The 13,834-nt window shown below is 38.2% G+C and overlaps 2 protein-coding genes across 2 annotated transcripts; one reads left to right on the top strand and one right to left on the bottom strand.

The window, feature by feature from the left end:
• Positions 1-1,203: 1,203 nt before the first annotated feature.
• LOC104107272 (high affinity nitrate transporter 2.7) lies at positions 1,204-6,341 on the top strand. The gene is made up of 2 exons (XM_009616028.4): positions 1,204-4,282; positions 5,797-6,341. Exons 1-2 carry the CDS (start codon positions 3,123-3,125, stop codon positions 6,035-6,037), a joined length of 1,401 nt encoding a protein of 466 aa, XP_009614323.1. The 5' UTR covers positions 1,204-3,122; the 3' UTR covers positions 6,038-6,341.
• Positions 6,342-8,656: 2,315 nt separating this feature from the next.
• On the bottom strand, positions 8,657-10,777 carry LOC138905524 (uncharacterized). Its single transcript, XM_070194047.1, has 3 exons — positions 10,491-10,777; positions 9,646-9,980; positions 8,657-9,453 (listed from the first exon to the last, which is right to left on the bottom strand). Exons 1-3 carry the CDS (start codon positions 10,775-10,777, stop codon positions 8,657-8,659), a joined length of 1,419 nt encoding a protein of 472 aa, XP_070050148.1.
• Between the last annotated feature and the right edge of the window lie 3,057 nt (positions 10,778-13,834).

Here is a 13,834-nt window from a genome sequence, read left to right as displayed (position 1 = left end):
TACATAATCCTGCCGAGGCGAATGGCCCGATCCCATTAGAATAAGAAGCTTTGATGGGTCCCTGACCCCACTTACGAATAAACGTGTGAGTTATAATTTATTTAATGAAAAACTTTCGATAAAGCATATATATATATATATATATATATATATATGCCGGAGCCATGCCATAAGAGGAGGAATATTATCTGATGGCTTATCATGAACCCGTGAAGTCTATACAATAGCAAGTCTAGTCTCAAATAGAATGTAAAGCAGGGGAATTAATAAGCGAGAGAATGCTCAAATAGTACAGCAATAGCATGATGTGAACCTAAGCTTACCCGGACAATAACATCAATGTAACTACGTACGGGCTCTTATCACCTCGTGTGTACGTAGCCCCCAAAACAAGTAACACATATCCATATACAATACCTAGGGGTAATTTACCCCTCACAGAGTTAGACAAGATACTTACCTCGCTCCGAAATTCCATAACCGGCTCCAAAGCCTCTCTAACACCTCAAACTGGTGCTCGTCACTCCAAGCTAGTCAATTAAGATGCAACCCAATCAAAATGTACTCTAATACTCATAATAATCAATTTATAATAATTTCCAACTCTGTTCGAAAAATCAATAAAGCAACCCTCGGGCCCACACTCCTAGATTCTGAAAATATTTGATGATAACTATTACCCATAATCTCACGAACTCAAATATATAATTTATTTCACTTTCCATGTCCAAATTAGTGGTCAAAATTAAAAAATACCATTTTCTAAGTTTTCTATCAAAATTCCACAATTTCTACCAATTTTCATTTTACAATCTACTCATAATCTATATATTAAACTCATATTAAGTAGAAATTAATTACCGATCAAAGCTAGGTCGAAATCCCCTCCTTGAAAGCTCTCAAATCGCCCAAGAGTGAATGAAAATGTGATAAAAATGGCCTAAGTCCCGTATTAAATGAACCCTCACTTCCTAATGACTTTGGCACATGCGGTGATTTGGGCCGCATATGCGGTCCCGCACCTGCAGCAAATGCCTCGCGGGTACACCTTTCCCTCACCTGGCCGGGCTCCGCTTCTGCGGACAAGGAGGGCCGCATCTGCGAGCCTAGCCGCACCTGTGACCATGGCTCTCGCTTATGCGCTAACGCATGTGCCCCCAATCTTCCACATATGCGGATTCTGGGTTGCCCTCATCATGGTAACTCAAATATGTACTTGTATCTAAGTACAAAGTTTGAATGGTCACAACATGATATTTAACAGACATGCTTGGTGGTTCCGCTTGCCTTGTGGCGGTCCCCGTGATTTTAGAGTTATGGATGCATAATTGCATTTAATATTTTTTTTATAATCGTGGTGTATGAGTTAACTTGACTTAACTGCATTTAACATTGGTGGATACCAATAAGCATAGATGTACAATTTTAAAATTTATGATCTTAAATAATTTATATAATATTTTTATGTTATAAAATTATATCATTAGATTAAGGTTAAATGAGAAGTTTAAAATATAAATTGTTTCTAAATATTAAAAAAAAGTATAAAATAATGAAATAGAGGAAGTGGTACCCTTTATTTTATTTTCCGAATTATTAAAATAGGCGTGCAATACACATTAATATGCAATTGCAGGTCACACTAATTCGGTAGTGCAAAAAATGTTATACATGTAGTGCATAGAAATTAAACTTGTCACTAGTACAAAATAGTGTATGAAATAATATTATTCTCTAATAATTTGTCTCTTAATGGGAATATATGGGAAGATTTACTTGCGCCATAAATCTTCGTCCGGATTAATCCGCGGCTCCACGCAACATTATGAGTTAAAGTATTATTTCTTCCCATAAGCATGCCATTATCCTTAATCTGATTACCACTATATATTTTCACTAATGATTGTAATATGATGCATCTCTATATTTATAAGATAATTGATGATTGTTCACCAATTGGCTATAACACGACGTCCAGAAATTAGGGAACATATGCATATCAATTTATTACATCATACCAATAAACACAAAACTATGTCTTAATTACATATAAATTTTTATAACTTTAACTATAACTAGGTAATAAATCTTCTCCCACTTCAATATTTCAATTTGTGACTCTTTAAGTTAAATTAATTATTTATTATAAATATCGAGTGTGAATAATTAATCTCTCTCCTCCCGCCCCACCCCCGTCCCGCCCAAACCATAAGGATTGTAAGAATTGAAGAGAGGAACAGAGAACAAATTACAAGAATATATAATAGTCGGTCAACAAGGTCCATTTAATTTTTTTCCTTTGGTGTGGTTTAAAATAAATAGATAAACGCATTCTCGTTGTGTCATCTTAACTTTTTAAGTTAGACAATTCACATAATTCAACATAATAATGTTTTGATTCAAATCCCATTACTAACCACTAAAACTTACGTGCTCGGACAAATGGAAAAGAAAAAAGTGAAGCTGCATGTTATAAGAGCACGTGTTACGTACTTAAAATAAATTAAAAAAAAGTATAATTTCTTTCATTAGTTTAAGTTCTTATAACTATTCACATAATTTAACACACTCAGAATAAAGGCGAGTTAAAATTTAAAGTTTATGAATTTTGAATTTGTTATCGAACTCATAGTTCGTCTTAATTATTAAATTTAATTAAATATTTATATATATATTTAATTAAATTTTCTAATACGATCTAAGCAAAAGCTACTAAATTTGTTACTTCATTTTCTTGCTCCGTCCCAAACTAAGAATCTATAGTCCCCATATAAAGTTAAAAGTTCAAACAAATTCAAATATGCGACTATTAGAAGTCTTAGACTAATTAATAGTACAAAAGTTGATGGAGTCAAAAGAAAAAGACGACAAGTTTAACTCCTCCATGTAACCTTAATATAATAAATATTTTTTGTCAAATAGCGCAAGAAATCAAAATTCACAATACACTTGCTAGTAATTGCTTCGAAGCTCTGTTTTCCCAACAAATATATACTCCTATGTAGTATGACTGAAGCATTAATTTTCCAATCCACCCACGTTTCCCTTCACTATTAGTAACCCCCTAGCTCAAGTGCTAGCTCCAACTTCTCAGGATATTAATTCCTTATTCACAATTTGCCATGGAACAAACACCATCAAACTCCAAAATTGATCAGTCCCTTAATTTTTCTATAGCAGTAGATTATGATCAGAAAGCCACAGAATTTTATCCATTTTCATTATCTTCACCTCACATGCGAGCTTTTCACCTTGCATGGCTCTCTCTATTTTCTTGTTTCTTCTCCACTTTTGCTATCCCCCCACTTCTTGAAGTCATTCGTAAAGACCTTAATCTCACTGAAATTGACATAGGAAGAGCTGGAATTGCTTCTTTCGTTGGTTCCATTTTCTCTCGCCTCGCTATGGGCCCCGCATGTGACGTGTTCGGTCCACGTGTTGCCTCTGCCACGCTGTCTCTCCTCACTGCCCCAATAGTTCTCTCCACTTGTCTCATCTCCTCCCCACAAGGCTTCATCTTGGTTCGGTTTTTAATCGGATTTTGCTTGGGAAATTTCGTGGCTAGCCAATTTTGGATGAGTTCAATGTTCTCTGGATGTGTTGTTGGGCTTGCTAATGGTTTCGCTGCGGGTTGGGCCAATGTTGGGTCTGGTCTGACCCAATTAGCCATGCCACTCGTATATTCACTCTTTACAAGCTGCTTAAACATACCTTCATTTATTTCGTGGCGTATTGCATTTATTTTCCCTGCAATATTTCAAGCCGTGACAGCAATTATGGTCCTAGTGTACGGCCAAGACTTGCCTGATGGTAACTACAAGCGCAAGAAAATAACAGGAACTAATTACCACAAGCCTAGTGAAAATATTTTGAGCATACTTTTAAATGGGCTAAAGAATTACAGGGGATGGATATTGGGTTTAACATATGGATTTTGCTTTGGAGTTGAATTAACTACAGATAATATAATAGCGGAGTATTATTACAATAGGTTTCATGTAAATATTGATGTAGCAGGGGCGATTGCGGCGAGTTTTGGGCTGGCGAATTGTGTGTCGAGGCCAGTAGGTGGGATTATTTCAGATAAAATGGGGAAGAGATTTGGGATGAGAGGGAGGTTATGGAGTTTGTGGGTGGTGCAAACGGTGGCTGGATTGTTGTGTGTACTGCTTGGGCGAGTGAATACAGTTGGAGTGTCTGTTTTGGTAATGGCTTGTTTTTCTCTGTTTGTTCAAGCTGCTTCAGGCCTCACATTTGGTATTGTGCCTTTTGTTTCCAAAAGGTAAATCCACAAATTTCCTGATCTTAATTTCTTTTATTAGTATTTTATATACTGACGGTTCAATATTTGTGAATGCTCAAGTCATTATTTACAAATAATTACATCACTCCAGATATCATAATGTACAAGTTTTTTCGGATGCTTGTTGTTATTGCTTCCTTTGTTTATTTTTTGGGTTCTTAGATTGTTGTTATTATCTTTCTCGCTTTTGTAGACGTTGATATTGTTCATTAACTTTTTTTATCTTATTGAGCCGAGGGTTTACCGGAAATATTCTTTCTATCTTCTAAGGATAGGGATAATGTATGTATATATCCTCCACATACCTCACTTGTGTAACTCTAATGGGTTTGTTGTTGTTCCTCTTTCAACTGCAACAAACTAAGACCCCGTTTGCCTATAAAATTCAAAAAAAAAAAGTGTTTGTCAATGAAATTTTGTAAGTTTTTGAAAAATTTGCGAAAATGATTTTTACAAAATCAAAAAGTGCTTTTGACCAATTTTTAAAAATTTTCCAAAAAATATTTTTTTCTCTCACAGAAGTGCAATATTTTCAAGTGAAATAAATGTTCAAATATAATTTTAAATTCTAAATATATATATTTTTAACTTAACTCTAAATATTTTGTTTTAAAAGAAAATTTATGTCCAAACTCCTACTAATTATTCCATTAGGACATGAGAGGGACCCTACCTCAATGATAAAGGATACAGTAACTCCCTTGAATGTTCACCTGAATTTATTGGGAATAGGCAAATCCAACCATTTTAAAATATAAATAAATATTTTTCGCACAAGCTAAGAAAGGTGCATCTCCTCGATCCCTGACTTACTAGGACTGTTGAGTGCACCGTAAGGCCAAGAGTCTTTGTCATATTTCCTCTTTAGAACAGTTCAACAATTCCTAGGACTGCTGACAAAAGACTCGACAGGGCAGGTACAGACAGAGGCTAGCAAATGTATCTAAGCAAGTCGATCTTAAAAGCATAGTCATACTATTAGGAGTCACAATAGGACACGTACGTAGACTAACGTGGAGCAAGAAACCAGCTCAATGGATTGATACTCACATTTGTTTCCAAGATTAATGTTAGAGGTGGTAAAATCAATATAGTTTTAGTAATTTGTCTAGCTGGGTGGATTATGACTTGTTTATTGACTTGACATAACAGGTTGACCAGAAATGTTTCATTAAACTATTATATTAAAACGGACAAAAATAGTGTAATATAACAAGTCAAAATGCTACTCTAATTCAAACATATAAACTTATATTTGGAGAGAGAGAATGATGTGAACTGAAGAACTATATCCACTTTCACATTTTCTTAAAGCAAACTAACAAGGGAGGATGCTTGGGTCATGTTAGAGGAATTGAGTTATGACGTATTATTTTGACCTGTGTTGATTCAGTTCTTTAAGCCCAAATTTTGAGAAGATTGACTTACGATTGCGTTTATTGATTTGATATGTGTTTACGGGTCCAATTTGATATATTTTCTTGTGATTGTAGGTCATTAGGAGTGATATCAGGGATGACGGGAAGTGGTGGGACTTTAGGAGCAGTGATAACACAATTACTACTATTTTCAGGTTCCTCCAAATTCTCAACCCAAACGAGCATATCTATTATGGGACTAATGATGCTTGTCTTTACTCTGCCGATTACCCTTATCTATTTCCCCAGGTGGGGCGGGATGTTTTGTGGATTTTCAATATATGAAGACGATGAAAACTTTCACCAAATAGATTAAGATTTTGCGACTGCTTTTGAATGTTCAGGACTCACGTAGGATCCAAAAAGTAAATTGAGTGCTATATATATATATATGGAAATTAAGTTAGCTAGGAGTTTAAATAGCAATCTTCTTCTTCTTCTTCTTCTTATTATTATTATTATTATTATTATTATTATTATTATTATTATTATTATTTTGGTTATGTGTAGTTTTGGTATGATACTGGTGTATTGGAGTGTTTATAGTAATACAATTAAAGTGGCTTTCAAGAGCAAAAACCATGAAGAGGTCATCAATTCTGATGGATTTATATGGTCAAATACTTGTTTGCCTTTATTATGAGATTTACACAGCAAATATATTGCCATATTACTCCACACACACACAAAAAGAAGGGATAATAGTGCTACTTATCCTTAGCAAATTTCGATTTTAGTCCTTGTAATATCCGACTAAAAACTATTTACCTTTAATTAATACAATTAGACGATTTTGGTCTTTCTGTTAACAAAATCTTTGACAGCGCGCAAAGGGACTACCAGCATGAAGATTAAATATGTTTAGTAGGATATACCTATACTCAAACTAATATTTATTACTTTTTCCTCCCATTTAATTGATGCGGTTTAATTGGACATAAAATTTAAGCGGAAAAAAATTAAGTTTGTAATCTAAAACAAGTCATAAGATAGCTGCGCATCACATAAATGGGACAGAACGAGCAATAATTAAGGGACCAAAATTGAAATTTTCCCTATTCTAAAACTAGCTCAAACGAATATGATTAGCAACTAACAGCAGCTTAAATTCTTCGAATTCTTGCACTTGAGCAAAGATGATGCCTTTGCCACGGATATTCCGCAACTTTATATGCGGTTAACATTAAACAGAAAAAACTACAGAGTATCAGTATATCTTTATAATCAGTCAGAAACAGTGTGTTTTCTTACAGAAGGATCCTGTTTATGATGTGCACTTCAAATACGCTATAGCACGAAGATCACGGAATTAAACCTTGAACTTTTGGTTGAATAGTTTTCGGCTAATGAGAAATATTTTAGGTAATACATGAGCCAAATATGTCAAGTTTCCACATTTTGAATTAGACCATGTTATATTGACACTAAATTGTGACATCAATTTGAACGCCGGAAGTCTCACTCCTTTGAAGATTCCACCAGTGAATGGTTGGATAATCTTTGGTTCGATAGCAAACTTCACTTCCATTAGGAACTTTGCTATAGAGCCAAATACTATCTAACCACCCCCAGTGGCTTGCGCTCGTGAACGGTCGGGTAACCTTTGACCTGATAGCAAACTTTACTTCCCGGTAGGAACTTTGCTACCGATCAATAGATTATCTAATCATCCCGTAGCAATTCTCCGCTTCCATGCATTGTTGTTTAAAGTTCTTACTTCTGCTGACGATGTTTCCTTCGTAGTATGCTTTCCGTTGTTGCCTCGTTAAAAACCTTGCCAGTAAAAATCAATTGGGACAAAATCTGGACGAAGGGAAAAAGAGTGCAGCACATACTTTCAGTATAGGCGTTGCTCATCAGCAATACAATCTTTTCAGGTGCCACATTCCAGTTGCTTAGCAACTTTACTCAGTATTGACTTTCCAATTTATATGATCATTTCCCGATGACAGTTGAAACCCGGTAGGGGCCTTCCCACGTCATACCTAGCTTTCCCACGTTGAGCTCCTGGGTGTTTTGAGATACTTTCCTTAAAATCAAGTCTCCTACTTTGAAATAACGGAGGATGGCTCTTCGATTATAATATTTTTTCAATTCTCTGTTTTGAGCTGCCATCCTTATATGCACCAAGTCCTGCGTTCGTCGAGCAACTCTAATCTAATCAATAGTTCTTCGTCGTTTGTCTCTTCATCTTCCCGGAAGTATCTCATGTTAGGTTCTCCTACTTCAACCGGGATCAAGGTTTCTGCTCTGTATACAAGAGAGAAAGGAGTCTCCCCCGTGCTTGATTTGGCCGTTGTTCGATACGCCTATAGTACACTCGGCAGCTCTTCGAGTCATTTGCCTTTGGCTGCTTCCAATCTCTTTTTGAAATTTTGGATAATCACCTTGTTTGTTGATTCTGCTTGACCGTTTGTGCTCGGGTGGTACGGTGATGATTTGATTCTTCTGATTTCCAGGTCTTCAAGGAATTTTGTGACCTTTGCGCCTATAAATTGTGGCCCGTTGTCGCAGACTATCTCTTTTGGTATCCCGAACCTGCAAATTATGTTCTCCCACAGGACGTCTACCACTTCACGCTCGCCAATTTTCTGGTAAGGACCTGATTCAACACACTTAGAAAAGTAGTCAGTTAAAATCAAGAGAAATCTTACCTTTTTGGGGTTCGGCAGCAGCGGGCCGACTATGTCCATTCCTCACTTCATAAATAGCCAAGGTGATAGAACCGATTGCAATAACTTTGCCGGTTGGTGTACCAATGGTGCATGGCTTTGACACGTATCGCATTTCTGAACATATTCCTTAGCGTCTTGTTCCATCCGGGGCCAGTAGTATCCTGCTCTAACCAGCTTTATTACCAATGAGTCTGCACCCAAGTGATTTCCACGAATCCCTTCATGAACTTCTCTCATGACGTAATTAGCTTTGGAGGCTCCTAAGCCTCGAGCCAACGGGCCTTGATAAGATTTTCTAAACAATTGAACTCCCTAAAGCAGTATCGAGCTGCTTTCGTGTACAGCGCCCGAGATGCCTTGGGATCTTCAGGTAGCTTTCCGTGCTCGAGATAGTCAATGATCTCATTTCTCCAGTCCCTGACCAAATTGGTCGCGTTTATTTCATAATAGTCGTCTATGTCCAATACCGAATTCATTAGCTGCACGACTGTACAAGAGTCCGATCCCTTCATTTCCGTGGACGATCCCAGATTGGCTAATGTGTCTGCTTCTGCTTTCCTCGAGATGTGGGTAATTGACCATTCCCTGAACCGTGCGAGCAGAGCATGGACTTTCATTACATATTGTTGCATGCGTTCCTCTTTGGCTTCGAAGATCCCATAGACCCGATTTACTATCAATTGGGAATCACATTTGATTTCTATGACCTCGGAGTCCAGTCCCCGGGCCAACTCGAGTCCTGCAATCAAAGCCTCATACTTGGCTTCATTGTTAGTCAGAGGAACAGTTCTTATGGCCTGCATTAGGGTTTCTCCCGAAGTTGTGATTAATACTACACCGAGCCCAGACCCTTTCACATTAGAAGCTCCGTCCGTGAACAAGGTCCAAACTCCCTTTGTCGATTCTGTCACCATCACTGCTTCTTTGGTAGCCAAAGGCAGCAGTCCTGGACTGAAATCGGCCACAAAATCGGCCAAAACATGTGACTTAATCGCATTTCTAGGTTTATACTCTATATCAAATTCACTCATTTCAATAAACCACTTGGATAGCCGACCTGAAAGTTCAGGTTTATGAAGGATATTCTGCAGGGGAAAGGTTGTCACTACGACTATCGGATGACATTGAAAATAAGGCCTAAGCATCCGAGCTACGACCACGAGAGCTAAGGCTAATTTTTTCATATGTGGGTAGCGAGTTTACGCTCCTGTTAAAATTTTACAAACATAATAAATAGGAGATTGTGTACCTTCATCTTCACGGACTAAAATGGCACTTATCGCTACCTCCGAGACTGCTAAGTAAATGAGTAATTGTTCGCCTTCCTCCGGTTTCGATGATAATAGAGGGCTCGACAAATACCTTTTTAAATCCTTCAGAGCCTGTTGGCATTCCGGAGTCCATTCAAAGTTGTTCTTCTTTTTGAGAAGTGAAAAGAAGTGATGACATTTTTTCGAAGATCGGGAAATGAATCTTCTTAAAGCGGTCGGTCTTCCTGTCAACCTTTGAACCTCTTTTACGTTTGATAGCTGGTCAGGGATGTCTTCGACGGCTTTAATCTTATCGGGGTTGACTTCAATCCCCCTTAACGACACAAGAAACCCCAAGAACTTACCGGAGTTGACTTCGAATGCACACTTTTCGGGGTTAGGCTTCATGTTGTGCTTCCTTAGGATGTCAAGGGTTTCTTATAGGTGTTTAAGATGATAACATGTGTTCAAAGACTTAACCAGCATATCATCTATGTAAACTTCAATGGTCTTTCCTATTTGTTTCTCAAACATTTTGTTTACAAGTCTCTGATAAGTGGCTCCGGCGTTCTTTAGCCCGAAAGGCATCACATTATAGCAATATGTGCTGAAGTTCGTTATGAACGAAGTTTTTTCCCGATCCTCTGGGTTCATCTTAGTTTGATTGTACCCGGATTAAGCATCGATGAAACTCATTAACTCGTGCACGACCGTCGCATCAATCATTTGATCAATGCTTGGCAGTGGGAACGAGTCTTTGGGGCATGCCTTATTTAGAACCTTATAGTCTACGCACATGCGAAATTTATTATTCTTCTTGAGAAATACTACTACGCTAGCTAACCAGTCAGGATACTTTACCTCCCAGATTGAACCGATATCAAGCAAATGAGTTACCTCTTCTTCGACGAATTTGTTTTTAACCTCGGCAATAGGGCATTTTTTCTGCCTCACTAGATGGATGTTAGGATCTAGACTTAACTTGTGTACGACAACTTCTGGTGGGATACATGTCATATCCGCATGCGACCATGCAAAAACATCAACGTTAAATTTAAGAAATTCTATGAATCTTGACCTGAGATCAGGGTTTAGTCCTGTCCCCAAGTGGAACTTTCTCTCCAAGAACATTTCAAACGGCGCGACTTGCTCAAGTTCTTGTATTGTGGACTTTGTTCCATCCGTTTCTTCTAGAACATGGAAATATCTTGGTACCTGATAGGATTCCGACGACCCCTCCCCTTGGTTGACTTCGTTCGGCTCGGGAGCAGGCGTCGGTCCCTGTAATTGCTAAGATGCATGCTCCTTCCCTTTGCTACTGGAAACTAAGTTCGCGTTCATCTCTCTTGTTGCCGGTAGATCTCCCTTTATCTGCTTAATTCCTTTTGGAGTTGGGAATTTCATAAGTTGCTGAAATGTTGACGGCACAACCTTTATCTCGTGCAGCCATGGTCTTCCAAGAATGATATTGTAACCCATATCGCCATCTACTACTTCAAAAAGGGTCATCTTCTTACCCCCTCGGCATTCGTGGGCAGCAGTATTTGCCCTTGTGTTGTTACTCTTACAAATTGAACCCGATGAGGAGCTTTGTGGCCGGAATAATGCTTCCGGTTAGCTTGGCTTGTTCTAGCACTCTCCATTGGATAATATTGGTTGAACTCCTTGGGTCCACCAAAATACGTTTAATTTTAAAATCCAAAACATTAAGGGAAATTACCAGGGCATCGTTGTGCGGTAGCAGTAGTTCATCTGCGTCTTCCTCTCTGAAAGTAATGTCGTCCTCAGCGACTTCTCAGAGTCTCTTACTGTGGGTTACTGATACCTTCGCCTTTTTTGCTGCTAAAAAGATCACACCATTAATCTCGTTCTGCCCGAAAATCATGTTGATCATCAGACGAGGAGGATCCTCTCCTGCTTTCGAGGGTTTTGCGTTATCCCGGTTACGACCGTAGTTGTTCTTAGCCTGGTCGCTTAAGAATTCTCTGAGATGGCCGTTTTATAACAATGTCACCACCTCCTTGCGCAAATACCGACAATCCCCAGTCCGGTGACCGTTGGTCCCATGGTACTCGCACCATAAGGATCTATCTGACTAGGATCGAATCTCATTGGCTTCGGGAACCGTGCTTCCTTAATGTTCCTTATAATCGAAACTAGTTTCATTATGCTGACATTGAAGTTGTATTTGGATAGCCTGTGGTAGGAAGAGTCTCGGGAACCCGATATCTCCTTGTCCTGAATTGATTTGTTTTTCCGGCCGTGATCAACTCTCCTATCGGTAGAGAATCTATCTGTCGACCGAAAACCTCTGCCGTGTCCTTCGGCCCTTTCATAGGACAAAAATCGACCTCTAGAAGACTGTCGATCTGTGTCAAAATCATCCTTCGATTTCTCCTTATTCTTCTCCCGGTGCCGACCCTTGGTTAATGTCGGAAAACTGAGTTGGTCATCCTCAATTCTTATCTTTTGACTCGTATTGGTTGTGAACATCCGCCCATGTTATTGCCTGAAACTTGAGAAGACTTTCTTTCAATTTCTGGGAAGCGTCGGAACTTCTCGGATTCAACCATTTAGTAAATGCTTCAGCTCCCCATTCGTCTGGTACTACCGGTAGCAACATCCTTTCTTTCTAGAATCTGGTCACGAACTTCTGCAGCAATTCGGGTTCTCCTTGTGCAATCCTGAATATGTTGGCCTTTCGGGCCAGTATATGATTGGCCCCGGTATGGGCCTTGATAAACGAATCTGCGTGCATCTTAAAGGAATCTATTGAGTACTCGAGTAAAAGTGAATACCCCTTTCGTAAGGGTCTCCCCGAATTTCTTCAATAAGACTGACTCAATCTCGTGCGGATCTAACTCATTCCCCTTCACCGCTGTTGTATAAGTGGTGATATACTCTTGAGGATCTGAAGTCCTATCATATTTTGGCGCATCTAGCATCTTGAACTACTTCGGGATTAAATCTGGTGTCGTGCTTGGTTTGAACGGCATCTCGGTGTATTTCTTTGAATTTGGTCCTTTCAATACTGGCGGTGCACCCGGAATTTGATCCATTCGGGTGTTTATTTCCCTCATAAACCGCATAAGTTAGGTTTTAAAGGGATCATCTCATTGTTGTTACCAGATTTCGCCATGGTTGTACCTAAGATTTCTCACACTAGTTAGTAACACAAAAGGAAAAGAAGATATTCCAAAAAACAAACCCAAATATATAGCTAATACCGTTTTAACTCCTTGGCAACGACGCCAAAAATTGATCCATGTCCAATCCAGACTCAATAGTGAGTGAAAACGATCATTGGAAGAATAGTACCTAACAAGAGTCAGGGTCGATTTCCGCAGGGAGTTACTAGGGGTGTTAGGAGTATACACTTGACGAAAGCGAATGGAATAACTAAATTGCACTTCCACAAAAAGTTTTGATTTCTAATTCTAATTTTACTCTAGCAATTATAAGCTAAGAAAAGAAACTAGAAGCGAATGATTGTTTTTGGTATTTTTTTCAAATAGTTAAAAACTCTAGGGATGTGACCGTAACCTAGGTGTTCGCCTAATGGGTTAAATGCGTTAATACTTGTTTTGTCAATTGGGTATATTATAGCTCTCAACTCTACATTACCCACTCAATACCTCTCGGTCAAAGAGTGATTTTTCCAATTTGGCTTTCTCAAGCCCAAATGGGTATCAAACTAAATAGTTGATATGAGCTCAAGTCAGGTTTTCACTATCTCTAGTTTGAACCCTTTAATTAGGCATATCAAACCCTCAATTAACCTAATTTCTTGTTAGCCTAGTTATCCTAGACTAGGTCCCTTTCTCAAGTAGAGACCAAGCCAAAAAGGCATGAATTAATGTTTGCTACCATTAATTCTAAAATTAAAGCATAAACTAAGCTAAATAATCAACATCCAATCATAAACAAGCATTAAATTAAATACCCATAAGGTTTACACACTGGGGTTGGGTCACAACCCTAGTAAAAATCTAGCTACTCATAGTGAGAAATGAAGAAAAAAAAAAGAAGAAATTTTTATTAAACTCATAATCTAAGATCAAAATGATAAAATATAAAATTTAAGACCTAAAATAATCACAAACTTCCTAAAATGGCAAAATATAACGGTTACAGCAGCTCAAACTTCAAAAATTGACCTGAAAATGTGAAACTCGTCTATTTATAGTG

Source organism: Nicotiana tomentosiformis, chromosome 2, assembly GCF_000390325.3.
Source record: "Nicotiana tomentosiformis chromosome 2, ASM39032v3, whole genome shotgun sequence".
In the NCBI taxonomy this organism is placed as follows: domain Eukaryota; kingdom Viridiplantae; phylum Streptophyta; class Magnoliopsida; order Solanales; family Solanaceae; genus Nicotiana; species Nicotiana tomentosiformis.
Note: the sequence above shows the minus strand (reverse complement) of the source record. Positions and strands in the feature narration are given on the sequence as shown.